This window comes from Schistocerca nitens, chromosome 4 (assembly GCF_023898315.1).
Source record: "Schistocerca nitens isolate TAMUIC-IGC-003100 chromosome 4, iqSchNite1.1, whole genome shotgun sequence".
Classification (NCBI taxonomy): domain Eukaryota; kingdom Metazoa; phylum Arthropoda; class Insecta; order Orthoptera; family Acrididae; genus Schistocerca; species Schistocerca nitens.
This window is the reverse complement of record NC_064617.1, coordinates 433,081,262-433,094,266: the sequence shown is the minus strand read 5'-3', so window position 1 is coordinate 433,094,266 and position 13,005 is coordinate 433,081,262. Positions and strand designations below refer to the sequence as shown.

Genomic DNA, 13,005 nt, shown 5'->3' with positions numbered 1-13,005 from the left:
GAAAGTCACTGCAGAACAGAACGTCGCACCCACGAACCGTGTCAGCATCAGAACAATACGAAGGGAGCTCCATAGCAGGGAATTGCAGGGCAAGCTGAAATTCAAAAACCAAGCAGCAGTAATGCAAATTCCCGTAACAGTAGGGCGTGGTGCCGTCCCATAAAACCTGGAAAATGGAGCAATTGTATAATGTCATTTGGTTGCATGTGTCTTGTTGCACACTGTTTGCAAGTTCTGGCAGAGTTTGCGTCCGAAGAGTGAAACATGGCAGGTGTTCGGCGATTATTTGGGCAGCCATATCGTGGTTACACTGTAGAGTCGCATCACTGACCACGACTATATGACTATTTTGGCTTATCTCGTCCAACCCACGTTTCAACCTCTGTTCTGCAACGGGGATGTGTTGCAAGGAGACAAGGCACCTGTTCACAAAGCTCGCATCGTGCAGTACCGATTTTGTGAGCACGATGATGAATTATTGAGTTTCCCCTAGCTACTACGACCTGATCTCAGTATTATTGAGCCTTTTTAATCTGCTTTGGAGAGAAGCATAGTCGTTACCTGAACTTGCCACTGATTTGCGTAAAAAATAGGATAAGATTCGACTGAAAATTGCACAAAACATGTAATTATTCATTCCGAGGCCACTGGAAGCTGTTTTGAATGCCATTGGTTTTCCTACACTATATTAGGTATGGTAATGTGCTGTGTGTTTGGCGTATCCATATTTTCGTGCACCCCCTGTAGACATAACCAGAGTATTCAGTAATTTATATTGGCCTGCTGTGTTCGGGCAACTTAGGGGAATGAATATTCCTAGAAATATTCCTAGATTTCTCTAGCTTTAGAGTATAAAGTATCGTTCAGGTAGAGTAGTGCATTGGCAAACAAACACGACCAAGACTACTAGGTGAATTTCGAAAGGATGCTCACAGGGCTCAGTGTATGGCTCCATTTTTCGGAATACGACAATCGAAATGCTGTTAAAGTTACATAAAGAATTCATTCACTCAAGTTGTCATAGCAAACGCTGATGACATGCCGGTGATTGTATCCTAAAACTCCAGCGAAACGCTGGAGAGTCCAGCCGCTGACCCACTCATTCAACCGTTCAAAGAAAAATTTACAGTAGGTAAAAAGCTTGTGGAATATAGTCTCAGTTGTGTGACTGGATTCGTGATTTCCTGTCAGAGAGGTCGCAGTTCGTAGTAACTGACCGAAAGTCATCGAGTAAAACAGAAGTGATTTCTGGTGTTCCCCAAGGTAGTGTTACAGGCCCTTTGCTCTTCCTTATCTATATAAATGATTTAGGAGACAATCTGAGCAGTCATCTTACGTTCTTTGCAGATGAAGCTATGGTTTATCGACTAGTAAAGTAATCAGAAAATCAAAACAAATTTCAAAACGATTTAGAAATGATATCTGTACGATGCGAAAATTGGCAATTGACCCTAAATTACGAAAAGTGTGAGGTCACCCACATGAGTGCTAAAAGGAATCCGTTACACTTCAGTTACAAGATGAATGAGTGAAATAAAAAGGCCGTAAATTCAACTAAACACCTGGGAATTACGATTACGAACAACTTAAATTGGAAGAAACACACAGAAACTGATGTGCGGAAGGATAAGGCTAACTAAAGACTGCGTTTTATTGTCAGGACACTTAGAAAATGTAATAAATCTATTAAACAGACTGACTACACTACGCTTGTCATTCCTCTTTTAGAATACTGCTGCACGGTGTGGGATCCCTGTCAGATAGTATTGACGGAGTACACCGAGAAAGTTCAAAGAAGGGAGTACGTTTTGTACTATCGCGAAATAGAGAGTGTCACTAAAATGATAAAGGATTTGAGGTGGACATCATTAAAACAAAGGCGTTTTTTTTGCGGCGGAATCTTCTTACGAAATTTTAATCATCAACTTTTTCCTCCGAATGCGAAAATATTTAACTGACGCCGACCTACATAGGAAGAAACGATCATCACAGTAAAACAAGGGAAATCAGAGCTCGCACCGAAAGATATTGGTGTTCGTTTTTACCGCGCGCTGTAAGGGATTGGAATAATAGAGAATTATTGTGAAGATGAAACTTCCTGGCAGATTAAAACTGTGTGCCCGACCGAGACTCCAACTCGGGACCTTTGCCTTTCGCGGGCAAGTGCTCTACGATGGTTCGATGAATCCTCTGCCAGGCACTTAAATGTGATTTGCAGAGTATCCATGTAGATGTAGAAAGAAAATAATAAATATTCTATTTTGGTCAGCCTATGAGAAATCTCACTTTAGAGATGGACGATGTTTCCATCCGAAAAAGTGAAACATGCAAATATTGCAATGTCATTCTTGACAAAATACTTAATTTCTTAGCTAATATTACGGATATTAATCAGCGAACTAAGCTAGTGCAGAAGAATGTGCCACTACTTACAAACGGATACTGGCTACCAGTCTCTGCATTTAAAGCTTATCACGATGCCATTTTGACAGCAATGGCCACAACTGTATGACTCTCAAAATTTAAAGTAAACATGTCGCAGCCAAATTGCATCTCATCCAGAGTAGAGTGTTTGCTGAGGCTAGCGATCGATTTTCGTACAACGCCTGTCGAAGCTCTTAACATCTTGTCTGGAATTTGCTCTGTAGGCGTAGAAGTACAATATCTAGGAACTTGTCACTGATTGCGCGGAGGTAATCTAGCAAAAGTGCAAGACTATACTGGCCGGAACAGCACTGATAGGAAACAGTTAAACGAATGGAAACGTGAGTGGGACACAAGCAGTAGAGCAGGGCATGTGCATGGCTTTTTCGCAAGCATCCTTGAAATTATGTAATCTCCTCCAAAGGAATTATACATTTTTGACAAGATATGGCTCATGTCCTGTGTATTCACACAGAATTAACAAGATAAAGGAACAGAAGTACCGCTGTGGCCTGGAACTTGTACATGAAAATATATGCTTCAATAATGTAATGAATATATGAAACTGAGAAAGGGAGTGGACAGACAACCTGATCGTGTGTATGTCACAGTCCGTAATGAAGAAAAGTGACAGCTGTTTGTCGCTCTAGAGAATAAAATATGCAAAGCAAAACTAGAAGAATTTAAAGATACGAAGAGACTCGAGTAAGAAAGAGAAGTCAGTAGCAGACAAAACAGCTCTTAAGGAATTACAGACCAACAAATTCTAAGGACTACATTACTGTGAGCTATGACAAGATCAAAACTTGCCTTTTTCCTATGACGTTAGTATTCACTAACCTACGGAAGATCAATGACAAAAGAACTATTACCAGAAAATTATTTTTGAGTGTATATCCGATGGCGAGGAAGGGGGGGGGGGGGGGGGATGGACGCCCAGTGACTTGTTCTCCTGGGACACTGCAAGAGATGTGGCTATTGATGATTCCAATGGGATGCTGTGTTGGATGGCGGCACATTGAGGGTGTAGAGCCATCGATGTGATACCAAGAAAACTTTCCTGATGACACGGTGTCATCTCATGTTCAGAAAAAGGAAACAACATCGCGTCGGAAAGACTTCCAATAGACGTGATCTTGTAACACTCGGCTGTGTAAGTAATTAGTACTATGATTGTAGTAATAAAGTGTACAGCTATACTTGGTTTTTCTTGTATTGTTAAGCACAGATTTTGGGTGCTGGAGAACCAGTTTCTCCAGTTTTCTTACCATTACCTGTGCCCGCAACGCCACCAGGCATCATTTAATGTCATAGAGGGCATTGGCGTTGCGGGCACAGAATATGGTAAGGAAACTGGAGCAACTGGTGCTACGGCACTAAGAATCTGCACTGGTGTCAAAACGTAAGGTCCGAAGTACCTTTTGCATGTCGTCACTGCCAAATATAACAGCTCGATGAAACTTGCACATACATAGAAAGAAATGCTACAAAATACATGGTCCAGCAAGGGACCGCTGACCATGAAGTTTGGTCCCTTTAAACATCAAACCAACCAACCAACGTGGTCCAGCTACATTAACATGATCACCGCCTATGTTCAACGTCAGCGTGCAATAACCACTGACGTACTGTAGGTGACAGCACTAACAGTGAAGGGTGCATAAAGCGTGTCGGAAGGTCGCGAAAAACACTGCAGTAGTTGTAATTTGGAAACAGAGCTATTTACCTGACGTCTAAAAACGCATCATCATTGGCTTTAAGAGCAAAGGTAAAAGCTTTTCCGAAAATAATAAGTTTATAAACCTTTCGCATGCGACCGTGGATAAGGTATACCGTATATGGCAAAATAGCGCCATGCAAAACCGACGCCGAGGCAACTGTGCCGCACCACGGGCCTTAGATGACAGGGTTGATCGACGGCTACGATGATGTGTTCTGGCGAATAGACGTTCAACAGTTCAGCAGGCGTCGGCTCAAATCAACCAAACTGCTACCAAGAGTGTCTCCTCAACGACCGTTCAACGAACGTTGCTGTATATGGGCTCCTGCAGCACACACCTGGTTCATGCGCCCACCCTGACAGTTTTTCATCTGCTACGGTGACTGAAATCTCACTTCAGCACTGCACTGGACGTCCGACGGGCGACAGGTGGCCTCTTCAGATGATTCCGGTTTTACACTCCATCGAGCAGACAGTCGTTGGCGTGCATGACCGTGCAACAATCGTCGGAAGCGTCCAGGGCGGAGGAGGCAGTGTTACAGTCTGCGTCATGTTTTCGTAACGTTCCCTGGGTGATCTCGTCATTCTATAAGGCGCAGTGGATCAAATGAAGTATGCATCTATTCTTGGGGACCATGTCCTCCCCTACGGGAAGTTCGTTTTTTCCTCGACACGATGGCATTTACCGGCAGAACAATGCAAAGTGTCATTCAGCTCGCTGTGCGTATGCGTGGTTCAGAGAGCACCAGGCTGAGTTTACCCTACTCCTCTGACCACCAAACTCACCGGATTTAAAGCCAGTCGAGAATCTGTCGGACTACCTTGATCGGGCTGTTCATACCACAGTTCCTTAACTGAGAAACCTCCTGCTGCAAGCCACGTCACTAGAAACGGCATGGATTCATGTCTATGTCGACACCTTCCAGAACCTCACTCTCATTTTACGCGTCTGCACTGCAGAAGGTGGTTATTCAGTCTTGGGACACGTGGCCACATTAATGTACAATACAGAAAGTATCTGGAAGGATCACGCCATGAGACGAACAGAAATTACACATATGTTCAATGACAATAATCCCACTGAAGGCACAGCGATTCATTACGGTCTGCTGGATATTACAAAAGGCTGCACATGGTTCTTAACATGGAGCATGATCACCAAGGATGGCAACACATTCCCTGAAACTTGCTCCCAAGTCGGTCCCATGACTGGTATAGAGTTTGACTGCAAAGCAGTTCTTCGTTGTTCCAGATGCCAATGCACGGCCGCATCGAGCAACGCCGCTGGAGAAGCTCTTGGATGAAGAGGATGTTCGGCGAATGTATTGGACTGCTTGTTACTCAGACTTAAATCCCATCGAACACGTGCCGGATGAGTTGGAGAGACGTATTACAGAACGTCCATGTGCACAAATGACAATCTAGCAGTTATCAACCACACGGACGGACGAACGGAACGCCCTATCACAAGAATTCCTTATCAACCTTCTGGCCATCATGAGTGCACGCTGTGGTCCGCCCTGACCACACGCCGTTTTAAGAACCTTGTCCCGCTTTATATAATGTCCAGCACATCAGCATCTATCGCGGTGACTTCACTGTATTTATTGTATCATTGCGTGTTTCTTTCAACTGCTTTGTGTACTATGCTGTAACAGTTCTTTCTATGTATGATCCAGGTACCTGGCATTGATACACAATACGAAAGTTACTTTCGTCTTTATCTTCTGCAAACCAGTGCACAAGCATAGTCGTTTCTTTGTTTCCTCATTGATGTGTACAGCTCCTATGGCAATTGCTGTGCAGGTTCTATATAGGGCCTAAACTGATCTTGATAGCAACGCAACCCGACGATGCAAAGAGACTGCTGGTGGGCTGCAAGATGCGGGAACGTGACGACTACACCACACGTGCCCTCATTCCCTTATCAGGATATGGGCTCATCGTTAATAAAGGTGAACTCTGGAAAACACACAGAAAGCTAATAGAACCTACATTCCATGCAGAGGTATGTACATCATCCATAACACTTTCGTCTTCAGTGAAAAGCTCCGTTGTATTGTAGATCATACACATATATATATATATATATATATATATATATATATATATATATATATATATATATATATATATATATAAAGGAGCAGATAATGTAGGAGTAATAATCTATGCATATTTGAACTAATAAAGAAAATGTGACATGTTACATTATTACTGTTACTGAAGTTATTCTTTTTTATTTCAAATTAACGTAATTGAATCGTTGAAGTTACAAAAATTATGACAAACAGTAGCACTAAAAAGGGAACATCGATTTGTCCTTGAAATATATATCAATGTTAACGAAAATATGAGTCACCTAACTAGAGTACACTTAAAAAAAATTCTGCTGCAATTCGGAGGAGGATTTCGGGGAATAGCGGTCAGACGATAACCTACAGGGAACTAGTTTGTTGTACAGTATGACTCACCTTTCGTTAAGGCATGTGCTTCGTAACATATTTACTTAGTTTTTTCTTAGATGTTTCTTACCCTTTACCTTATCTTTTACATGTAAAAAATTTACAAATGAAGACATTAGTGATAGAGTGCCATTACGCCATTACGGAGCATAACAACAAGTCTGCCGGGAGTAGTCGAATTGTTACCGCGTAACAATGGGTGCAGCAGGTCTTGTTAGTGTTGCTGTAAGAGAAAGCGAAGTCAGACAACGAAGTGTCCTGCGTATTGTTTCCAAATCTCACTACGCTGAGTCGGATAGCGCTGGTTTCAAACAGTGTTTGTACTGTCAATGGATTCTCGAAAACGGTAATTACACTTCTGGCCATTAAAATTGCTACACCAGGAAGAAATGCAGATGATAAATGGGTATTCATTGGACAGATATATTATACTAGAACTGACATGTGATTACATTTTCACGCAATTTGAGTGCATAGATCATGAGAAATCAGTACCCAGAACAACCAGCCCTGGCCGTAATAACGGCCTTGATACGCCTGAGCATTGGGTCAAACAGAGCTTGGATGGCGTGTACAGATGCATCTGCCCATGCAGCTTCAACACGATACCACAGTTCATCAAGAGTAGTGACTGGCGTATTGTGAGGAGCCAGTTGCTCGGCCTCCATTGACCAGACGTTTTCAGTTGGTGAGAGATCTGGAGAATATGCTGACCAGGGCAGCAGTCGAGCATTTTCTGTATCCAGAAAGACCCGTACAGGACCTGCAACATGCGGTCGTGCATTATCCTGCTGAAATATAGGGTTTCGCAAGGATCGAATTAAGGATAGAGCCACGGGTCGTAACACATCTGAAATGTAACGTACTCTGTTCAAAGTGCCGTCAATGCGAACAAGAGGTGACCGAGGCGTGTAACCAATGGCACACCATGCCATGAAGGCGGGTGATACGTCAATATGGAGATGACGAATACACGCTTCCAATGTGCGTTCACCGCGATGTCGCCAAACACGGATGCGACCATCATGATGCTGTAAACAGAACCTGGATTCATCCGAAAAAATGACGTTTTGCCATTCGTGCACCCAGGTTCATCGTTGAGTACACCATCGCAGACGCTCCTGCCTGTGATGCAGCGTCAAGGGTAACCACAGCCATGGTCTCCTAGCTGATAGTCCATGCTGCTTCAAACGTTGTCGAACTGTTCGTGCAGATGGTTGTTGTCTTGCAAACGTCCCCATCTGTTGACTCTGGGATCGAGACGTGGCTGCACGATCCGTTACAGCCTTGCGGATATGATGCCTGTCATCTCGACTGCTAGGGATACGAGGCCGTTGGGATCCAGCACGGCGTTCCGTATTACCCTCCTGAACCCATCGATTCCATATTCTGCTAACAATCATTGGATCTCGACCAACGCGAGCAGCAATGTCGCGATACGATAAACCGCAATTGCGATAGGATACAATCCGACCTTGATCAAAGTCGGAAACGTGATGGTACGCATTTCTCCTCCTTACACGAGGTATCACAACAACGTTTCGCCAGGCAACGCCGATCTCCTGCTGTTTGTGTATGAGAAGTCGGTTGGAAACTTTCCTGATGTCATCACGTTGTAGGTGTCGCCAGCGGCGCCACCCTTGTGTGAATGTTCTGAAAAGCTAATCATTTGCATATCACAGCATCTTCTTCCTGTCGGTTAAATTTCGCGTCTGTAGCACGTCATCTTCATTGTGTAGCAGTTTTAATGGCCAGTAGTGTATTTTGTCGAGAACATATCTAAATGCCAGAATAATAAGGATTAGAAAACTAGACAAAAGGAAACTTATTAGGTAAGCAGAATTATAGTCACAATTTATTTAAGAATGTGGAAATACAGCGAATAAAATAGAGTTACATTTTGAGCAGTTTAGGAATAGAATATTTTGCAGAGACATACAACAAGGACAATTATTTCACAATTGTACTTACACGAGCATGAAAATATGGTGCAAATACGCAGAAAGAGGAACAATATACAACGAGGTGCCAGAAAGTGTGGGGCCTCCTTTTGCCCTGTGTAGTGCAGTAGTGCGACGTGGCATGAACTCAACAACTCGTTGGAAGTCCTCTGCAGAAATAATGAACGCTGCCTCTACATGCATCCATAATTACGAAAGTGCGGCCGGTGTACGATTTTGTGGACGAACTAACCACTCCATGATGACCCATATATTTTCGATGGGATTCATGTCGAGCGATCTGGGTTGTCAAAGCATTCGTTCGAATTACCAAGAATTATTTTCAAAAAAAAAACAGCGAACAATTCTGGTCTGATGACACGACATCGTTTTTTAGGAACATGACGTTCTGGGATGGCTGTAAATGGTCTCCAAGCAGTCAATGATCGGCTCAGTTGGACCAGAGGACCCTGTCCATTTGATATAAACGCAGCCCACGCCATTACGGACCACCACCTGCCACTCTGTGGTATGTGACAACTTGGGTCCATGGCATCTTGGGGTGTGCAACACAATCCAACCCTACAGTCAGCTCTTAGAAACTTAAATCTGGACTTATATGACCAGGCTACGGTTTTTCAGCTTCTAGGGTCCAACCAGTTTACTCACTATCCCAGGAGAGGCGCTACAGGCGATGTCGTGCTGTTAGCAATGGCACTAGCGTCGATCGTCTGTTGCCGTAGCCCATCAACGCCATATTTCCTCTCATTGTGCTAAAGCATACATTCGTCGTACGTCCCAGATTCATTTCTGCAGCTTTTTCACGCGGTGTTACTTGTCTGTTAGCACTGACATCTCTACACAAACGCCGTCGGCCACTGTGTTGTACGTGGTGAGAGATAACGGCTGAAGTTTGGTATTCTCGGCACAGTCTTGACACTGTGAGTCTCGAAATATTGAATGCTCTAACGATTTCTAATTAGAACGTCCCATACGTCTAGCTCCAACTACCGATACGCGTTCAAGTCTGGTAAATCCCGTTGCGCTGCGATAATCATGTCGGAAACTTTTTCATGTGAATCACCTGAGTACATTGTCACATCAGCGTAAATCTCAGATGGTGTAGTCATTAAAGTGCAGGCGAAGCAAAAGATAATAGGAATTTGGTACAGTATGCTACATTTCAAAACCATGTAGGAAATATTCTAGCTTTTAGTTATTTAATGAGTTCGTTACATGTTCAATAGACCATTTGAATGATTCTTTTGATGATATGATGTGGAACGAGTAATTTTACAGATAATGTATACATGATTAGTTGTAACACTAATGAACACGTTATTATTTTATTCCTGCTCATGTAGTTACACTTAAAGACAAGTGGTTTTTTTTTCTGGCCACCAGTTTACAAGTAGAAATTCTTGAATGGAGTGGGAGAAGTTGTCCAGGAAAAATGACTTTAAATTAGATTTAAAACTTGCTTGGCTACCTGTCAGACATTTTACGTTACTGGGAAAATGATAAAAATGTTTACTGCTGCATATTGAACTCCTCTTGAGCCACTGAGGGTCTCAACGGTGTGTAATAAAGGTCATGTTTCCCTCTAGTGTTGTATATATGTTCTTCTCAAATTATGACGAAGCACATTACCGAAAATGTGTTTTGCGACGGTGCAGTTAAAATGCCTAGCTCCTTGAAGAGATACCTACATGACGTACGTATGTGAATACCGTATACTAGTCTATATAGACAGAATAGTGGCAAAATACGAATAATGTTTGGAAAGTGAAATAACTGAAAAAGCAAGATTATAAAGAAAAGACTAACAGCATCACATTTCATCAGTTAAGAAAGTAGACGGTTCTGTAATTAACAGCAAATAGAAAAATGTACAAAAAATCGTAAATTTTTTGGTACAAAAGAAACAGTGTGAATAGCGAAAATACTGACATTCGAAATGAAATGACAATTGGAGTGTATAAAGTCGTTTCATGTCTGAAGAAACCAAATGTCCTTCGAAATGACGACGTTTCAATAGATATACTTAAAGATAAAGGCCACGTATCACGAAATAAATTTGCAAAATTATTTACAGGAGATATGTTGGAGGTATTCATTTCACCTCATTTTGAACAGTAGTGAAGGCTAATAAATCCTACTTTACAAGAAGGGAGAACAGAGAAGTCGCTTTAAAGTAAATGGCTGTCACATGTTGTTTTGTAAGGCGGGAAACCACAGCAAACTTCGACATTTTTTCAAAGAAAATTCCGCACTGGCTGTATGAAAGATTTTTATTAAATCTGCGACCGGTTTCGCACCACTTATCGGTGCATCCTCAGGCAATATACGCTGTTTATAACATAGTAACATTGAGGCCGTGTCCGCTGCCGCGTGGCTCCTCTCAACTTGCACGGTCATTACCGCTCCCATCATAAAAAAAATTGAAAAACATTTTTAAATTTTATCTACCGTTTTCACCAGAAGACGATATATTGGACGTGAATGGTGGGGAGTGGCTACAGGGCAACGTTCAACGTTACTATGGTGTAAATAGCGTATATTGCCTGAGGATGCACCGATAAGTTGTGCGAAACCGGTCGCAGATTTAATAAAAATCATTCGTACAGCCAGTGCGGAACTTCCTTTGAAAAATTTGTTGTCAGCCTAGTCTCGGTAATGTACCAGATATTCACTAAAATTATCTCCAGCCAAATAAAAAACTGAACATTTTGATCAGGCAAGAAAATAAACTGACTTCGGAAGTGGATACAGCAAAATACCGGTAGTTTTCAATGAAATTATTGAACGAAGTAGTCTGTTTGAAATCCACTGACCTGGATAACGATTCTGGCAAATTTTCACTAACCCCCTGAGAACTGAGACACTGATTCGACGTTCTTCAGGATATTAAACATGGTTCAAACGGCTCTAAGCACTATGGGACTTAACATCTGAGGTCATCAGTGTCCTAGACTTAGAACCGCTTAAACCTAACTAACCTAAGGACATCACACACAGCGCCTAGAACCGCTCGGCCACAGCGGCGGGCTAGAACATTAATACAATGTCGCATCATACATTCGTTTTCATAAGTATAGTTCGAAATTAATAACTGAAAAAGGAGGCAGACAAAAATATTTCATATACCCAAAACTTACTCACCGGCAGTAGAAAATATTTACAAAAATTGTGAATCAGTGGGAGGAAAGTGCGTTAATGGAATATGAGTGAACCATGTTTGGTTTGCTGTTGTCTTTGTATTGTTTGCATCCAGTGCTGATGAACGTGAAGAACTAATCGCAGAATATAATAAAATCTTCGCTAGTACGCGTGAAATCAGTTACACTTTAATCACGTACATGTAATACAACGAATAAAGTCTTTTTTAATGTAACAATGAAGTTGAAGAACCAAATGATGAGTTTTTGTGCTTACTGCAGTTGAAGTGTGTGTGAGTGAATTCCTAAGAGACCAAACTACTGAGGTCATCGGTCCCCAGACTTATACACTGCTGAAACTAATTGAAACTAACTTAACGCTAAGGACAACACACACACACCTAGGGAGGAATCGAAACTCCGGCGGGAGGGGCCGCACTGCAGTTCAAGATGACACTTTGTTAGATATTATATGAAATAAACGAATAAGTAAAATGGTTCGGAGAGACGTTCGGTACATTAATAGCCGTTTCAAAACAACAATACCTGTCCCTTCTGTCTAAGTTCAAATTCATGGTGTGTTACCATTTATGCCTGACTGGGCACGGCCATCTTGAATAACGCTACTTGCGTCATCACCCGACGTCACGATGGCGTCCTCTTTCGGCATCGATATGAAGTAAGCCAGTTGGGGTCCAGACCCATTGGAGAACACACCAGCTTGAAGTTGGTTAAATAATAAAGATAAGTTTTTTCCCGCCATTTTCTTTGTTTAGTAGAGATAAATGTGGTGTGACGCATTATCATGTTGGAATTTGAACTTCCCGCCATTTTTCTGGGGGAGGGAGGCGTGGTACTTTCCCCCCAAAATTCAAACTTCCCGCCAAAATCAGCCGTCTTATCAACGTCACGGCCGCCATTTTGGATGACGTCATCGCCGCCTTGTTGGATAATATTACTTTGGAAAGGTACGAGGGTTGTTCCAATACTAGTGGCCGCCTCTCAGGCAGGTAACATTGGGAGAACCTAAAAACAGCAAGAGGCCTAAAATAGAAATAAGATAAGATTTACAAAAATTGTACAGAAAATCTGTTGCTTAAATAAGACTAACGACCTAGTGGCCTTTATAACTTTTATTCCATCAACTAACTCAAAAATTGAAAAAAAGAGGAAACTACCTTGTTCAGTGTTTAAAAGTACTTAACTAAAACAAATTTGAAAAGATAAACTGCACTATTTAAGATGAACACACACTGAAATTTATCTTAAAACTTCAAATATCGAATAATAGATCTCAA

The 13,005-nt window shown here is 42.1% G+C and overlaps 1 protein-coding gene across 1 annotated transcript in view; it reads left to right on the top strand.

The window, feature by feature from the left end:
• LOC126253121 (cytochrome P450 4C1-like) overlaps nt 1–13,005 on the top strand; it is a 139,300-nt gene that overhangs the window by 68,808 nt on the left and 57,487 nt on the right. The window contains exon 3 of the mRNA XM_049954246.1: nt 5,951–6,152. Within this exon, the coding sequence (XP_049810203.1) occupies nt 5,951–6,152 (202 nt within the window). The remainder of the gene's footprint in view (nt 1–5,950; nt 6,153–13,005) is intronic.